Genomic DNA, 18,836 nt, shown 5'->3' on the forward strand with positions numbered 1-18,836 from the left:
AGTTTTCGAAGCTGGCGAATAAGAGAGACCGCGTTTGGATCGACCTTTAGATTTTCCTGAGCGAGAGACGTCTTCCTAAATCGTCCATTCACCGATGACGATTAAATGCCAAATCCAAACGGAAATGTACCCGTAATTATGAAAATGGCCAAACTTTCGACAAATTGGATTTATAACGCGAAAGCTTATCACCGATTCCGGCAATTAACTTTGAAAAATCTCTCGTACGATAAAAAACTCAAACGTCGCAACTTGCATCAGGGACAATCGCAATACGGCCGGATGTTGCGAAAAGGGTAGGAAAATATCGTGAAGCGACTTTGATCATTCGAATTCGGTGACGCGTGTTAACGTCGCACGTGACCATTTTTCGAGGGGCTAACAGGCACTCGCGAGCAGTAGTCGTGTTCCACTTGCATATTTCGAGATCCGTGACGACAGAGAAAAGAGAAAAGCGAGACGACGTCTGGTGAAAGGTCTGACAGACGGACGAACGGACTGACGGACTGACGGACAAACGGACAGGCAGGCAGGCAGACAGACAGACTGACAGACAGACAGATAGATAGGTAGGTAGGTAGATAGATAGATAGGTACGTAGGTAGGGAGAGAGAGAGAGAGACTGAAGAAGAAAAAAGAAAACGGAACGATGGGCGCGTGCCGATCGTGACCTCGTTTTTCAGGCTCTGTTGGAGCAAAGAAAAAATGTGCTTCGAGATATCTGCAGCTGCACACCGTCATCTCGGTGTATGTACGAGAGTATTAAAGAGAAAGAGAGAGAGATTAGATATCAGCGAGAATTTTTTGCAGACAGCCTTCGGAGTTCTACGAATCGTGTAATAATCTTGTCGAAGGTCGACGACGCGTCGTGTACCTTCGGTATTAAGTCTCCCGACGACAGGAAAAGTACTGTTATTTATTTAGGGATATGATAAATAACAATGACATTAAACATTAATCGTCCACATATATGTATATACATAGTAAAATGAAAAATAAGCAGCCATCATCGATGAATCTAGTCTTTGATCGATAAAAAGAAAAAACAAGACTGATCTAGCCGATGATGCGTCAAGCCGCAAGGAAAACGGTAAAGAGGTATTAAAAAGAAGATGAACTCACTTGCGTTCCAGGATGACGGTGATGATCCTGTAGGAAGGAATGTTGCTGATGCAACGCCGGCGGGGATTCTTCTCGATCCTTTTGACGACGACGGTGGTGTTGTCGTTGTCGTTGCTGTTGCTCTTGCTCTTGCTCTTGCTCTTGCTGTTGTTGCTGTTGTTGTTGTTGTTGTCGTTGTTGTTGATGATGATGTTGATGATGTCGTTGATGGTGATGATGAAGATGGCGATGGTGATGCAAAATGGAGGCAGAATTCGACTCGTGCAGAGGCTCGAGCCGACGGTGATGAAGATGATGCGATACCGTCGCCAAGATGGCCAGCAGCGCACCAACTATTAGAACGAGTACCGCTGACACTACGTAACCGCTCGTACCCACTAAAATTCGACAAGGAAAGAGTACACGTTGTATTAATCCTTCCCTTTGTATTCATCTTTCTCTTCGACTCGACCGATCGTAAAACTTTACGATCGAAAACTTTTCCAAGAGCTTTCCTTCCTCTATTCTGTCTCTTTTGCAACGTTTCGCCAAGAGATGAGCTAATTTCCTGTCTTTCGTCGTTCAAGCCGATCGACGGCTCGAGAAAAATATGCGATCGTTCGTAAAAAAAAAAGAGTTGATTCGTAATTCGAGGAACGCGCGTGTATGCACCTCGGTGGCTATCGCGAGTTGGATTTATCGGCTAGCCAATCGCTTTTTGTCGCTCGACCACGATTGCTGATACGAAGAAAAGCGAATCTATTTTGCAACGCCGATGCGCATAATTTCGTGAGCTTATTTTATGAGCAAATTTGATTCGATTAAATCGTCGTTTCTTTTTTTTTCTTCCTATCTCATTCAAATCGTCGATCCGATCTTTGATCCTTTCGCTCCAACGAGATCGAATAGAAACGACCGAATGGAATCGTGCCCGTGCGTTGATACAGAAAAAAATACGCTGGTATAAATCGTGATAGCGAGTTTAGAACGTTTAGATTAAGAATCTAATCGAATTTAGCGATATCTACTCAAGGAGGAAAATCTTTAGCTTATAATCGCTAAGACGTCGAAACGTAGACTGAGTAAATACGTTGAAGCAACGTTTGAAAGCCCCCAACAACGCCAAAGACCAAAATAATATCGACGATAAGCAATAGCATAATATCAGACTTTATCGTCTATTTTCAAGTCCGTCGCCGAAAGCAACTACGTGTACTTAAATGTGCGTAATTTCTATATACGGGGTGTCCGATTCCGATCGATTATTCGTAAATTTTGCAATATCTCCTCGTAACCTCGATGAACTTGGACATTCAACGATTATTCTTTCAAAGGTCAAATCTGAACGCGATGCTCGCGTGGATCGCGTAAAATTGGACACCCCGTACATCCCGAGATATATCTATTCCAGGTTATCTTTCACCTCGCGAAACGTATTTTTCGATAAGCAACGACAATGTCCGAGTCTAGTTCCTACTGTCTCCCGGTCATAAATCAAAGCTAATCAAGGGCGATATGAAATCCGAGCCGAGAGACGGGAGCGCGAAAGAAGGAAATAAAAATAGTAGAAAAAGTGAAGTTGCTTGGTCGGTCTCCCTCGAGGAACCTTTCGACCTGGTAGCTCATTAACTCTGCGCTTCTGTAGGCAGCATAAAATTCAGGAAGCGATATACGAGCATCGGAGGCCTCGACGCGAGCTCGGCGCGAGCTCGAGAACGAGTAGGAAAGAAGGTGCTCTAGCTCGACTTACTCCTCCCAGTCGATTTCGTACGCGATACGTGAGAAAAACTTCTTGGATGAGTTCCTCCTTGTCCTCGAGCGTGAGTCATCATCGGTGAAAACAACGAAGCTAGAGGAGGAGGAGGAGGAGGAGGAGGAGATACCGTGAACGAGACTAGAAAATCTCTTTTATCGAGGAAAGGAGGAAAGATATTTTTCAAGTCGAACAAAGCGTCGGGGAGATATTCGAGGTGAGTCGGCGAGGATGTGTGTACGAGGACGACTCTGTGATCGCGATTGGTGGGACAGGATGAGACACGACTATAAAACCTTATCAACGTTCATCATCGCCAGTTCAACGGTTTGAACCGCTCGTCACCCACCGCTCGTTAAACGTCCTCTTTATCTCTCTCCCTCTCTCTGTCTATCCATCTCTCTCTCTCTCTCTCTCTCTCTCTCTCTCTCTCTCTCTCTCTCTCTCTCTGCGAAATACACTCTTCGCCAACGTAGCAGCATCACGAAGCTCCGTGCTCATCCGCCGAAAGACTCGAAAAGACGAAACTAACGAGGAATAGCGTTTGCCCGTGGAGGAGGAGCGAGCGAGTCGAAGAAAATTCCGCAGCTCTGAAATAATCCTCGTTTCTTACGCGAGGAACGATCGAGTCTTCGTTATTAGAATTATTAGCGACCACGCCCCGAGTCCGACGTGTTTGAACTGCCAAAGTGCAGAGAGCCAGGGTCTCCCTACGTACTCCACGAGTTCGAGAACGAATAGAAGGTAAAGAAGAAGACGAAGGAGTAGAAGAAGGAGGAAGAGAACGAGAGGAGGAAGAGAAAAGGGAAGGCTCGGAAAGTCGAAGGAGAAGGTGGAGCGTTTGCTTTTGGTCAGCTTTTGTGCGAGAAGGAGCAGCCGGCCGGCGTCTAAGTCCGCAAACATTTTGCGTGTCAATATTTGACGGAGCGTTTAGGATGTCTGCCATCGTCGTCGTCTACGTCGTCTACGCCGAGCTTAAAAAAAGAATAAAGAAAAAGAAAAGAAAAGAAGACTTCCCGCACCTTTCATAGATATATTTCGATTAGCTTTCCCGTTTCTTTCGCTTTTCCTTCTCTTCCCACTTATCTTCTTTCTCGTTTTCGTTTTTGTTTTTAATTACAATTATTTTCTCTCTCTCTCTCTCTCTCTCTCTCTCTCTCTCTCTCTCTCTCTATCCGTCGTTAGAGAGAAAATATGCGCGCGCATGAGAGAGAAGGGACGGCAGGTGCATCGAGAACTCACGAGAGCATCTTCCGTGGACTTCTTTTCTCCCTCGGTATCCTTCTCTTCCTCCTCCTCTTTCTGGGGTCATAACCGAGACTGCTGGCTTGCAACGAGCGAATCTCCTTCTCTTGCACACGCACGTGCACGCGCGTGTACTGGGCCGACAGTGCGAGTGGACTTGCAGGACGATGACGACGACAACGAAGAGAAAGAAGGAGAAAGAGTGAGAGAAAATAAGAGACGGAAAGAGAGGGAGAAAGAATACGAAAGATGGAGAATAAAAAAGAGAGGGAAAGGAGAGTATAAGAGAGAGAGAGAGAGAGAGGAGTTACGATGGTGCAGTGCATGCAGCGCACCAGACAAAAAACGATGAGCTACGGTGGGGGCCAGACGGGGGACAAAAACACGCGACGGGCCCCAAACCCACTTGCGAGCGACTCCCTTACACCGAGTCCTGCACACACGTACACGCGCGCGCGCACGCACACAGAAGCAAACAGAGGGAGGGAGGGAGAGAGAGAGAGAGAGAGAGAGAGAGAGAGACGCACAGACACACGAACGGACCGTGTCTTTGTACGTGCAGTTTAAGCCTCTTGCATGCCTGCATCCGAGGATCGCATGCAGCATGGGTAGAAAAGGGCGAACGAACGAGCGAAAGCAGTCGGAGCCCTTTCCAACGTCGAAATGACCCATCAAGGACGACGGCGACGGCGACGGCGACGGCGACGGCGACGACGACGAGGAAGAACTTCCTACTCCTAGAATTTTTTTTGCTCGTAATAGAGACTATCGATCGGAACGAATATCTTCTATTCTCATTTCGTCGAATATTATTGCGATCGTTAGCGTCAACGGGAGATCGCGAGGATCTACGTTTGGTCTAATAAATATTTCCTTTCCTTCTTTTTACGTTTTTGGGCGTGTCGAACGCATTTGAGATTCTACCCTTTCCCGTAAATTTTACGTTCGACAGGTGGACGTCGCGTTTTGCGTCGCAAATGTCGCAGGTGCGACCTTTGATACCTTCCTCTTCAAAATATGTTGAAAAGTATATCGTTGAAAGAGGTACTATTTATATCGTTTTATCCTCGCGCGGTACAATAAAAAAAAAAAAAAATAGAAAATAAAAATATATATCTATTTTGAAGAAAGATTTTTTTCGAACGAACGTGCCGAAGAAATTTCTTTAAAACGGACGTACGTACGATTCCGCTCGTCTCAAGTTTAGAAGGGAAAAAGGTAAAGGATAAAAGTATTCGTCGGTTAAAAATAAAATAAAGAATAAAGAGCGAATCTAAGGGATTTCCACGGCTCGGGTGAACGCGTCGAGTCACTTTTAATACGCTTATCTGTATTATTGACGGGTCGCTCGGCTTCGTCGGAGATTAAAGCGGCGCAATCTTTAAACGGATTTTCAACGTTCGAACGTGAACGAGACGAGACGACGAAGGACTCGCCGAAAGGTTTCCACGCCTATGAGGAGACCGGGGGATAGACACGTGTTTGACCCGAGTCGACGACGTGGCCATCCATGTACGAAGGGCAGAGTGGAATCCGACCGAAATGAAAACCGGATTTTACCTTGGTTTTCACTTCGTTCCAGGTAAGGACCATTCGGTCGACGACGACGACGACGACGACGATCTCTCGTATGCTACGAATTAGTGAAGAAAAAAAAGAAAAAACGGTGATAAGAATGATTGCTGTTTATCGTCGAGATGGTGTACGACGTTAAAAAGAATAAAGACAATATGGAAAAAGTCGTAGGAAGGCTTATTAAAACGTGCCATTCTTCGATAATGCGAGTCGAGTTGACTAACTCTCCTACGTCATCCGTCTCTTTCTTGTCTAGCCAGGCCTAGTCGGCGTGCTCTTTGTCCTGTGACCTAGATAGGAAAGCTAGCGTGAAGCAGAAGAACGTTGATTCAGAGAGAGAGAGAGAGAGAGAGAGAGAGAGAGAGAGAGAGACAAGGGTGGGAGGAAGAAAAAGAGAGACGGACTAATAACGAGCGTTCTACGCATCGTCGTGTAAACAAATGAATATGCAGATAAACGTACGAGCGCGTACTAGAATAGATTTCGATCGAATGAACATTTTTTCTCGTCGCCCTAGATCAGTGTCGAAAGAAAGCGAAGAGGTCGAACTCGAAGACGAATAAAAAGGAAGAGTACGACCATGGTCGCGACTTTAATTGATTTTCAATACCGTTAAGCGCCGCCGCCATCGACGCCGCCAGGCTCGTACAAGCTCGGACGCTGAATGAAAGAGGTAAAAGAAGAGGAAGAAAAAGATGGAAGAGAATGTGGATAACGAAGCAAGAGAAACGAGATGGCTGGTACTGCTGCACGCGTCGCTGATTTCGAGGCTAACCTTTGCAGCCCACGAACGTTTCTCGCGAGCGGTACTCTCGACACGGACCTAACGGACCAAGGACGAGCCTTCTTTTCTCTCCTTCGTTCTCATCGGCATTCTCGTTATTACTTCTAATCGCATATGACGTCTCTCTCTCTTTCTCTCTGCCATATCTCCAACTTTTTTTCTTGTTCTATTTATGAACAAGAGTTCGCGAACCCGAATAAAAAATAAAACAGAAAAATAAATATTTATAGCTTCTTTCCCCTTCCGTTTCTTTTACGTGCAACTACGATACGCATAAGAGAAAAAGCAATTTATGAATGAAATTCACGCTAAATGCGTCGTTCGATATTCAAAATTCAAACGTGAAAGAGGGAAAGGGGGGGGGGGGAGCAGAAGGCGTCGTTTGTACGATTGAAGAGGCCAGGAACATGGCATCGTCGTTGTCGTTGAGGAAGGAAAGGACATTAGACGAACGTCGTCGTCGTCGTCGTCGTCATGGTTGTCCTCCATTGTCCTGGCTCTGCATGGCTCTCCTCGTTAAAGCGTCCTTAACGATCGCTCTTCAACTACGAGTCCTGCCTGTCGTCGAAATCGTCGTATCGTCGATCTTAACGAGACTCCTAGTTTATCTTGCAGCCACGCTTCTCGTCTCTGACTCGTGAGAGCCAACCCGAATCGCTTCATCGCTACCATTGAAGTTTTACTCGGAGAACTTGTCAACGACAATTTTCCTAAGAGTTTCACCGCACGAATACCGACTTTTTTACGAATTTGCAAAAATTCATCGATCTCCGGAGGAAGAGGAAAAAGAAAGAAGGGAGTGAGAAAGGTCGAAGGACATTTTCTGGGCAAAATACCCCAATGAGATCTTTGGAGTGGGGATGGTTCGTCGTCGAGGAGAGAAAGGAAAAAAAGAAAGGAAAGAGAAGAGGAGAGAGAGAGAGAGAGAGAGAGAGAGAGAGAGAGAGAGAGCGCGCGAGGAAAAAAAAGTATAAGAATACAGAACGGTGCTGTGCATATGTGGGTGGGCATTCTTCGTGCAGAGGAGTGAAGAGGGTAGGTCGAGAAAGAGAGGTGGTACTACCAGATTGCAAGAAGCCGAGGCTGGCCAAGGCCAGAACGTCGCGGAGCCGAGCCAGATTATTTTTAGCGCTTCCTACTATTGTGCAAAGCACAAGTAGTCTGTCAAGCGTCTAGGCATTCGCTTTAACGGGGGAGTCCTCCGTTAGATTTTACATTTCCCCTCGCTCCTCCTTTACGACGAGTCGCTACTCGATCCATCGATGATGAGTGTCGTGTACTATAAATGGGCTGACACGTACGCAACGAATCAGACCGCACGACGATTCTTCTTCGCAAAAAATCGCGAAAGTGCAGACGCTAGAAAGAATCGCGTTATGCAACTATCCGATCGATGCGACACGCATAGAACGAGGAAAGAATGAGAAAAGAACGAGGAAAGAACGTCCCGCACGAGTCTATCGGATCTGTTAGAAACTTCATGAAGGATTCTACGTACGTTCCCAACAACGCAGGGATGCGTCTATCCTTGAAAGCCATAAATATTCAACCGGTATACTATTTCAAACGACGTACGTAATACGGTACGTAAACGTCGCAAGAATCCTAAAAGAGCAAAATCCAGGGACATCGAAGAGAAAGAAAAAAAGAAAGAGAAAAAACGAAAGACTATAATTTTTCTTCGAGAAATATTCCGACGCGACTTTTATCGCAAAAGCAACGAAAGCGTTTCTTCGGCGTTTCGTTCGACGAAAGGATTGAGCACCTCTGATCCCAGAAGGAAAAATCAAGGAAAGGAGACTCGTTTCTCGAATAAAACGAGTAAGAAGGTACGTACGTTTACGTATACATACGTGAGTGGAAAAAGAAAAGCATCTACGCCTTTTTCTAGATACTCGAGAGATTCCAGGACGGTGCGGTAGCAGCACGTCGAATACGACGCATGGCCTTAGCCTAGTTGCAGAAAAGGCCGTTCGCTGGACACGATGACGGCTACCACCACTACTACCGCACGACCACTATCGACGATAAACGACGACGACGACGACGACGACGACGACGAAGACGACGAAGACGACGACGACGACGACGACGACGACGACGACGACGACGACGGCGAGGAGGTTTAAGTAAATCAACTAATCAGTACCACGCTGTTGTCTCGCGTACGAGTTCGTGCTCCCCGACTTATTTACTGGGATAAACCGGCTGTTTAGACGGCATCGTACACGTCGTTTGAAAGACGATGCTTCCAAGACCCTACACGACGAGAGAACGACGAAAGAACGACGGAAGAACGACGCCTAGACTCCTCATTCTTATATTTCTTTCCTTGCTCTTCTCTCATCTGCGATCCTCTCCTTCGTCTTCTCTTTTCCGATTTCATTTCTTTTCGCCAATTCCCTTCCTTGCGATGGAGTAATCGCGAGATTATTCGTTAGTTGCCGATAACGATGACGTTTTACATGACAACGTGATTTCGATCGAATCGCATTATTCGAAAACGAACGAACGATATCGACAATGCAAATAAAGTCAGACTTTACGTAACGCCACGTCGAAACTAGGCGTCGCTAAAGGCGTCGCTAAGCCGCGACGAACGGGAGGCGTTTTTAAAAGAAAGAAGAGGAAAAAGAAAAATGAAGAAAAAAGAGAAAAAGAGAAAGAGAGAAACAACGAAAAATGTCGGGACCAACGACCTCGTCTTTTTTTCGCGATAAGAAAACGTTCGTTCGGGAGGCAGAGCAAGATTCGCGATGCGTTCGTCAAATTTCGCGATATTTCGGAATAAAAATGAATGATCGTATCGACCGATCGATCGATCGAAAAGAAGAGGAGGAACGACGCGTGAATGGAACGCGAGCTTACGTAAATGTTTCTCCTTTCTAAAGAAACTTCAGATATGCATCTCTCTTTTCCTTTTGTCACGTACAATGCATTCGCCGTACAAACATCGATCGCTTTAATCCCAACAAACTTGTACTTTTTTCTCTTTCTTTCATTTGTTCTTCGTTCTCTTTTACCTATTTCGATAAACTCTTGAACGTTCGATCGTACTTCTTTCCGAAGGAAAAAGATTCGAGTACCGCGATTTGACACGTATCGCTCGTTGACGATCAACGTTATTAACGATTAATTCGCGAAGATAAAGCAACCGGTTATGGGCGATAATTGAAGAGTAATCTTTCGTAGATGCACTCGTTTCGTCTACTCTCCATTAACGTAAGAAGGTCGAGCGAAATCGAAGCGTGCTATCGTTGGAGGAATTTCGGGACGTTGAACGATCGGTTACATAAAATTCATAAGACCGCGCGTTGGAACGCGATGACTCGCTGGATTCGCCATGATTTCCGGGAACGTCTCGTTTCTTACATTGGAACTCGACACTCCTTGCCTGGAAGGAAGGCCGCAGAGAAAAGGAGAAAAGGAGAGAGGGGAAGAAAAAGAAAAAGAAAAAAGAAAGGAGGAGAGCGAGAAGAGGTCCGAACGTACAAGCCGAACGCGTGCGTGACGTTATCGGTGATGTGCTAAAGTCTCGTGGAGGCTGCCGTTGCTTCTGTCTCGTCGTTAAAGAGTACGTCCTTGACCAGTCGACAGGACGTACAGTTATGTACCAAGTAGTTTTACGTACGCTTCGTCTCGCAGCTGCCCGTATACGCGCTACGTGTATATACCCACTGCTCTTTATACGCCTGAAAGATGTTAAAAATTTGGCATTTTTTTCGGAAAGTGATGCGAATCGATCCGATCCGACGATAAGCTCTTACGGATGCGAACGATTCCCGCTCGGTGCGATCCGATACTACGACGTTCGCTGGAACTAAGGCAAATCTATAACGCTAATAAATGCATTTAACGAGGAGCGCTATACTTTGACGTTATCTCTTTTCAAATAAGATACTCGAAATAAGTCTAAACTCTGAGCGAGCCAAACTATTAAGAATCTCCGAAAATTGATGAGGCCTATTTTAACTTTGCCTAGCATCACGATCTCACGTTTTCAGTGGGCGTTCTCGTACGGACCAAAACGTAAACGCACATTCAGGAAAATAATACGTCCGTCGTTTGCGAAATCGTTTAGAATGGACCGTCTGACGACGGCGACGACGCCGGCGACGGCGACGGCGACGGCGACGGCGGCGACGACGACAACAACAACGACGACGACGACGACGACGACGACGACGACGACGAACCTAAAAGGGGGCAAACCAGCGAGAGGAGGCAACGGGCGAACGACGACGTAATGCAAGGCAATTGGCCTTGCGAGGTGAACGTACTCGCCAACGATTCGACAAGTATGACGATGCGAGGAGGATAAGAAGGAGGCATATCGTACGTACGTTGCACTGCCACGCCAAACAAAATTCGTGTCGTCCTGACTCGCGATCGGTATGCGATTCGTCCTACTCGTTGGTCGCGCTTTAACCGATCGAATCGCTATTAACCGTTCGCTTTATTTACGCGTTGATGCGCGCCTAATGTAGGTCCAAACCTACATAAAACTAGAGTAGTTTAATGACGATACCTCCTAGAAATAGAGACTCGGAAGAGACGTAATAAGAAAGAAAGGCGGAAAGAAAGAGATCATTGTTTCTCCCCCTCGTAGAGAAGCAAAGAGGTCATACGCCTAATTATCCCACGGCCCGGGCACGAGCACGAAATACAAGGAATATAAAAGGTAAAGAGAAAAAAATAAAAGGAGAGAGGGGTCACACAACAACGACGGAGACTCGAATCGGAAAAGGGAACGAACGAGAAAAAAAGACAGAGAGAGAGAGAGAGAGAGAGAAAGAGAGAAAATGCTTGGCTCGTTCCATCGCGAAGCACGCGCGACGAGCAACGAAGCTTATCGTAAATTATTTCAATGCACCTAACTCGCCTAACGTGCAGGGAGTATTATTTACGACGAGGGTCCTCTCTCTCTCTCTCTCTCTCTCTCTCGTTGTCGTTCTCTTGCTCTTTCTCGCGCACTGGGTGCAGCCTAGGCCGTCTCGGATAGGGTAGGATACGATTACATCACGGCGCAAACAGCCGGTAATAGTGGCTCAAGGCTACTATGCGCATATGCACATGCATGGCCGCAACGCCGGCTGGCCCACACGAACGCCTCCTATTTATTTTTTTTTTTTTCTTTTTCTTTTTCTTTTTCCCTTTTCCTCTCTTCTCCAACGTTCGCGAGAAAGTCTTACTCCCCTCGATTACGTGCGTTAAAGACGCTTACATTTTCTTACATTATTTTTGCCTTCTTTTTTATACTTGACATCTCGGAGTCTAGTTCCGAGTCAACGATGTCGCATCGCTGTATATTTTTTAGACGAGTTACGAGTTAGAAAGAATCTCGCGTTACGACTCTTCCTACTAGATTCATAATGATTATCGACGTGGAAAATAAATGTTGTAACTCTCCTCCGCTCCAGTCTTTCCTCCGCTCTTTCCACGCACTCACACGAACGCAACGATTTCGACGTCCGAGTGTATTTTAAGAAGCCGACCGACGCAGGACTTATCTTTAATGACTTCGCAGGGTCGAAAGTGCAACGCGTCCTCGAGTTATATAAAACCCTACACCGTCTGAAATCGTTCCTCGGTTGAGATATCTCTTCGAAGACGAACAGACGCACACTACGATCTTGGGCCTTTATCTTCTCACACAACGTACGTACCTCTATAATTTTATCGGTCGATAACGAAGAATGAAAATTCGATATACACGTAATTTTATTTACTCGTACGATCGTCGTCGTAGTCGTCGTCATCGCCGTCGTCATCGACCGAACACGTGGAAAGAAAATAACGCGTGGGCTTGTGCCAACGTCCTCGGGTCTCTCTTTTTCTTCTACCGCTTGAAATAAATCATATTAAAATACGATACAAACGCGTGTTTCTTTTCGGTGTTACGGAAGAGATCGACCATTTTCTTCTTTTCCGTTCTTTCTTCTTTTATCTTCTTAAATTATATCGTATAGATGCAATGAAATTTTGATCGGCGTACGCGCGATAAATAATATTTAAGGAAGACGAATAATTTTTGAGACCTAAGGAACGTTCTCGTATCACAGGATCGATCTTTAAAAACGTTGCATCAACGTTCGTGAAAAATCGAGACAGCTTTCGATAAAGAGCTTAGGCCCGATGTCTTCTTAAGGATTCGATATCTTTTTTTTTCTCACATTGAAGAGACTCTTTAATCGAGGCCGTTGAGAAGAGTTTGTAATAACGGGGACACAGGTGCCGAACGCAACGCGTCGCGTGTAATCGTAAAAAAAAAGGATAATCGTGGCGAGACGATACGCATAATCCAAACTAGTTCTCATCGATCATTCGGCACGTGTATTTCTCACTTGTGTCGAGAGATAGAAGTCTGCTTAACAGAGAGGAAGATGGAGGGAGGAGAGAGAGAGAGAGAGAGAGAGATAAACCAGTCGCAAGAATGTTGCGGAGCAACTCGCATGATTCGTGTTGCCTAAGCCAGATTTATTTACGTCGTAGGGGCTACATACATAAAGAGTGAGAGAGAGGGAGAAGAGATACGTGTAATCTAACGTACGATCATCGGTTCGATCGTAAAAGGAAAGGAAGTCTCGCCAATATCGATATATCACGATCAACGCGTTGCCTTGGAACGAGATTCTGATTTTATTTTGAAAAAGTTCGGAATGTCTGTAGTAAGAGAGTAAGAGAGAAAGAGGTTTATTAATATCTATACCAATATCGTGAAATAATAAACGTTTGGTTCGATAATAATACTCGCGACGCAAAATAATAATTATTAACCAACGGACGATGCGAATAATAAAATAATGAAATAATTAATACGGTAATATCGTAGGAATAAAAATAATGAAAAACGCGTCTCGATTCTGTTTCAAGCGGTTATTTATAAGCGTCAAACTCGTAAAAGAAAATGGAAGAAAAACAAATAGGCCGTAGTACTCGGATCTGTTCGTTATTAATAGTCGACGTCGATCGAACCGATTAGATCGAAAGAAATCGTTTGATTTTTCATCTTGGAATGACGAGTAAGCCGGTTTCGAGGACGCACTCGATCGTATCTCGCGATAGGCGTTATTACTATCGTCGTTATTATTATTAGTCGTTGATAAAAGTAAAATAATTTCCGGCGCGAACGTAAAAGCTATCACCGACATAGTCGACGTTGCGACGTAATTCGCGACCGCGCCAAAAACAAAGTTTTTTACGTCTGCCGAACGTCTCGACGTAACTCGGTATATGTATCTACGAACGATACAGCTCTCCTTCTTATTGTTATTGCTCTTGTTAAACGCGTCGTTCTATTCCGTCTAACGAAAAGATATATCTGTACGCTGAACTATGTGGATTCGAATCGATCAAAAGATTATATTCGTTCGAGCGGTCGAAATATTTTGTATCGAAAAAAGAGACAAATCCTTTCGAAATTTCGACGCGAGGACGTCGCAATGCTCTTCGCGCTCTCTCTCTCTCTCTCTCTCTCTCTCTCTCTAAAAACGAAGAGAAGCGTTACGCCGACGAAAGGCACGTAGGAGCTAGTACGAGCCAGCTTTCGAATTCCATTTCGCGGTCCGAGGGAGAGGGAGAGGAATAGGGAGAGGAAGAGAGAGAGCGCACACGCCGTGCCGTTTGTTTATCCGTTTGTGCACCCTTTTAAAAATAGGCTTTCATTCAAGGATCCCGGCCAGACGCGGGCCAGACATTCGACAGCACGCGTACAGATAGCTTCTGCTATTTCGTCACGCTCGTCTTCTCCTCGCACGTTTCGCCGCTCTCTTTCGACGCGCGTCTCATCTCAATGTGTGTGTGTGTGTGTGTGCGTGTATGCGCGCGCACGCGCACGCGCTTCAATAAAGTGGGACAACAAAGAAGAGACAACAAACGAGCCAATGACGACACGTTCGGACGACCTCACATCTTAATCGCGTCTACGAATTAGATGTTTTTCTCGTTCCATGCTTTTTTCAACACCGGTGTTGATCCCATCCGATGAATTATTTGCCAGTACACGCTCGCGTATCTCCCTTTCTATCTATCTCTCTCTCCCTCTCGTTTGGCTCGCACTTTGTGTGCAAACAAATCGTGCGCGTGTATGTGATGCTCCATGCGTACACGCGTAATGGTGGAAGGAAAAACATTGTCTGACGGGGCGACGTGAACATGGGAAAGTGTTGGCTGGTATATGATGCGGGTATGTAGGTAGATATATACGTGCCGATGTCGTCGATCGACGTGGCCGCGCTACGATAAATACGGTAGATAGCGTGTGTGTGTGTGTGCGTGAGAGAGAGAGAGAGAGAGAGGAAACGAAAGAGCGAGGAAAAGAAGACAGGCAGAATTGGAGAGACACGTAGAGACAGTTATACGGAAATCAAAAAGAGAGAGAGAGAGAGGACAGAGAACAGGAAGACAGAGAAATTTACAGACGGATGCACAGAAAAAGATAGGAAATAGACACGGAGAGATGGACAAAGATAGAGAGAAAGGTATAAGCATACAGAGACAGAAAAGAACAATGACATGGCACGTAGCAGAGACGCAAAAATATAATTCTCTTCTACTAGAGATATTATGAAAATGAAAACTCTTTAGGAAGCTATCGAAAAAGATACGTTTCATTCGCGCATCTCCTCGAAAGTTAACATGGTTGCTCGCAGAGAGAAATAATCCGGTGTTTAGACGATGGGATCCGATTTTGTGACAGGCTGTATACACGCTGTGAGCTTATTTTTGTTTAGTCTGCTCGCCCGAAAGCGCTGCCACCGCACTCGGAATTACGTACAGGTACCATACAATCCATTCTCTCTCTCTCTCTCTCTCTCTCTCTTCAAAAGCAGATGAGAGGCATTCTTTCCTAATATTAAACGTCGCAGAGTGGAATTCATGAATCTATTAGCTAGTTATTATATCCTCCTAATCGAAAATTTTTAAGACAAAGAACGAGAGAGAGAGAGAGAAAAGAGAACTTAATTTTAATTTGATTTCCAGCTCGACCTCATATAACGAAAGGCTTCTCTCAATCGGCTTCGAAATTATCGATGAGGTATCACGTAGAGTAGAAAATGGCCAAACGTATTCCACGTAGGACAGGCGCGAACGACGGCTGGTCGATGACCCAGTGCTGTGTACTTGGCACCATTTTCCTACCCTACCCACCTCACCTTTACCTCCCTCTCGCTCTCTCTCTCTCTCTCTCTCTCTCTCTCTCTCTCTCTCTCTCACTTTTGCTTCCTCCCTTCCATCCATGTTTTCGCATTCCAGAGGGAGAGGACAGGAAAAGAGGGTGAGCGAATTGAATCAAGAGACGAGGGTATGACGCAAGCTAGCCAAACTCTCTATAGGTACGATCATTATTTGAATGGGGGATTTTACATTAACGTCTACTCGAATTAAGTAGACGTTAATGTAAAACGTATTTTGATTTTTCTACAAAAGGACAAAATCGATCGATCCATCTTTTAGAAAAATCCCCTACTGGATGTTAGCAACGCGTATTTCACTTCCGAGAGTTGCATTCTCCTTTCAAGCTGCAGGTTAAGGCCCTTCGAACAACCTCCTGCTATAACAGGGTTAGTACATATGTACGTATAGTTCTCCGTAGAAGAGTCAGTCAATACTTGGCTCGAACCGAGAACACCGGTGGTAACGCTACGGCAGCACATGGTTCTCTTTCTCTCTGTCTTTCGCTATTCACCCCGATCCTACGTTGGTATACCTTGTGAAGAGTTGCGAAGGGTGCCAAACCCTCCCTCTCTCTCTCTCTCTCTCTCTCTTTCTCTCTCGTCATTTTCCTCTCTCGTCGTTTCTGCTAGCAGCTAGTACCGAGGGCGAGTACGAGCTACGGTTACGAGTTACCAGATGCGAAAGAAGAAAAAAGATTACTATATCGAATAAAAATGAATTGACGAGAGAATCGTGCAACGACTCGACCGATTGCGAGAAAGTAAGGAACAATGAGATCGTTGCGAGTTGTAACGAATCGTCACTAACTTTTGCTAATCCGCTTTGCAACAATGGAAGGAAAGAGAGAAAAAAGACTGGCATTGTCTATTGTAAAGAGACAGAGTGAATCACCGGTAATGCGAGGATTCTCCGACGAAACGTCGTGATAACTCTACATGCTAATAAGAAAAAGAGAGATAAATAGAGAGAGAGAGAGACAGAGAGAGAGACAGAGAGACAAAGATAGAAACACACAGAGAGAACACTTGCGTATAATCGTAACATCGTGCCACGATTCGTGGGCGTTACTCATAGAGACGTTTTATGTGCGTCACAATACAAATTTAGAAATTACGTGCGTGCCAACTCGAATGTATACTATCCTCGAAAAATTTCCGGACAATGCGCGTCTATTTAGGAATTATTATCAGGATATACACGATTCTGATCTGTTTTTCTTTTTTGTTCCTTTTTTTTCCACTTTCTTTTTTCTCGTTCAATTTCTCCTCATCCAGGGAAATTTTTGCAAAGCAATTTACATCTCGGTTGGAAACGATCGCTTGTTGCTGACGGCCTACTAAAGGAGAAAAGATCGATCGATAAAAAAAAGGGTTTACGCGCAGAGGAGGAAGAGGAGGAGAAAGAGAAGGAAAGGATGGATGGAGTTCTCGAGAGAGGTTGGTTGCCAAGAGGGTCGCGAGAGGAGGACCGGGGAGAGAGAGAGAGAGAGAGAGGAAAAGAGAAGGAAAAGAATGAAGAGAATTGAAGAAGAAGGTGGAGAGATTTCTTCCTCTCCGTCGTGGGATGGCGTCGAAGAGTGCGGAGTATCTAGGTCTGTGTAACGATTTTTAGAATCCCGACCCTCCCGACAATCGTCCAGTACGCCATAAAAAACTTGAGCCACCCCGCAGCGAGGGTTTCCATAGCGACCAAGCCCTTTCGCAACCCCCGCTCCCCTCCTCTTCGCCCTTCTGTCATTGACCTATACTATTCTCTCTATTTCTTTTCTCTTGTACGATTTGTATTTATTTTTAATCTAATAAATCCTACAAATTAATTAAACGTTATCGACCAAGCTCGCTTTATATCCGTATACCGTTTCGAATTTGTACTTTACTTTGAAGAAATTCAAAAGAGATAATTAAAAGGCAACACGAAGAAAAATAATGAAGAGATCTAGATTACGATAAAAGAAATTAAAAGTACAATAAAAAAGGAACGCAATTGTTAGTACTTCCTCTCCTCTCCTCTCTTCTCCTCTCTTCTCGGCTTTCTGTTTTTTCTCTCCAGCCGGCGTAATAAACAAATGAGAAAGAGAAGCAAATCGTCACAGTCGAGAACATACGTACATACATATGTACGTAGTCCAAGAGCTCCATCAGACATGCAACGCCGTCGAAAAAAGGTAGGGGCGTGGAATCGTAAATCGAGAATTAAATATGACGCCGAGAGGTAAGGCGTATATAAATTTTCCTTGCCGATGAATAATAAATGGCGGTAGTGCGCGAGGAACAGAGTGAGAGAGTGAGAGAGAGAGAGGAGGGGGACAGAGAAAGAAGGGTACAATACGGTATATAGTCACGGTCGAAAGACGTACGATGAGTGGGAGAGAGAGAGAGAGAGAAAGAAGGAAAACGAACTGCCGAGTGGGAGGGAGAGAGAGAGAGAGACGGCAAGGAGTAAACGAAAGGACGTTAACCCTTTTCTTGTTTCTCTTCTGCCCATCCCTTCGTTCCTCCTCATCGCAGGAGAGCTCCTTTGCACCGAAGAGTCTCTCTCGCTCTCTCGCGGCTTTACTCGGTTTTTCCATATCTCCCTCTCTCTCTCTCTCTCTCTCTCTCTCTCTTTCTCTGGCTCTTGCTAGGTACGAGCGCACTCCTCTCTCGTGCGACTGCTCTCCCTTCACCAAGGGGAGAACAAAAATCACGAATCTACGACGAGGCATTCGACGAGAACGAGAGAGACTCGATCGAGTTGCTTTCGTGCACGTCCGTCACGTTTTCTCGAGTACGTCGAAGAAAATCCCGAAAGAAAAAAAAAAAAAAGAAAAGAAAAAGAAAAGGAACGAGAACTATCGATAGAAGGATTTCCGCAGGATTCAATGATACGAACGAGTCGTTCGCCTAGTATCGGATACCTCGATCAAACGTCCTTACGTCCTTTTTTCATAGCTACGAAAACAAAGATATAACCCTGCGTATCTCGCTTCGAACCGTGCCCATTAAATAAAGCGATACGGAGCATCGGCGACGTGGAAAAGATAGATGATCGAACGATACGTAATCGAGATGAAATTAGAGATTACTTGTCAGTTAGGCTTCACTCTTCTTTTCTAGAGCAACGAAAATAAGACAGCCGAGTTACGGAATGCCTGGCCGGTTAGTCAGAGAGCATTTAGTCATTCCTCTTATACCGAGTACCCGGTATCGCGCGCTCACCGAG

At 45.2% G+C, this 18,836-nt stretch overlaps 1 protein-coding gene and 1 long non-coding RNA gene across 2 annotated transcripts in view; one reads left to right on the plus strand and one right to left on the minus strand.

Annotated features, from left to right (window-relative positions):
• LOC127068192 (hormone receptor 4-like) overlaps positions 1-18,836 on the minus strand; it is a 52,413-nt gene that overhangs the window by 30,047 nt on the left and 3,530 nt on the right. Inside the window, exon 3 of the mRNA XM_051004006.1 lies at positions 1,123-1,499. Within this exon, the coding sequence (XP_050859963.1) occupies positions 1,123-1,499 (377 nt within the window). The remainder of the gene's footprint in view (positions 1-1,122; positions 1,500-18,836) is intronic.
• LOC127068144 (uncharacterized) lies at positions 7,682-18,411 on the plus strand. The gene is made up of 3 exons (XR_007782842.1): positions 7,682-8,287; positions 8,350-15,793; positions 15,915-18,411. It is a non-coding gene; the product is annotated as an uncharacterized LOC127068144 (long non-coding RNA).

The sequence above is a fragment of the Vespula vulgaris genome, chromosome 12 (assembly GCF_905475345.1).
Source record: "Vespula vulgaris chromosome 12, iyVesVulg1.1, whole genome shotgun sequence".
Lineage (NCBI taxonomy): Eukaryota > Metazoa > Arthropoda > Insecta > Hymenoptera > Vespidae > Vespula > Vespula vulgaris.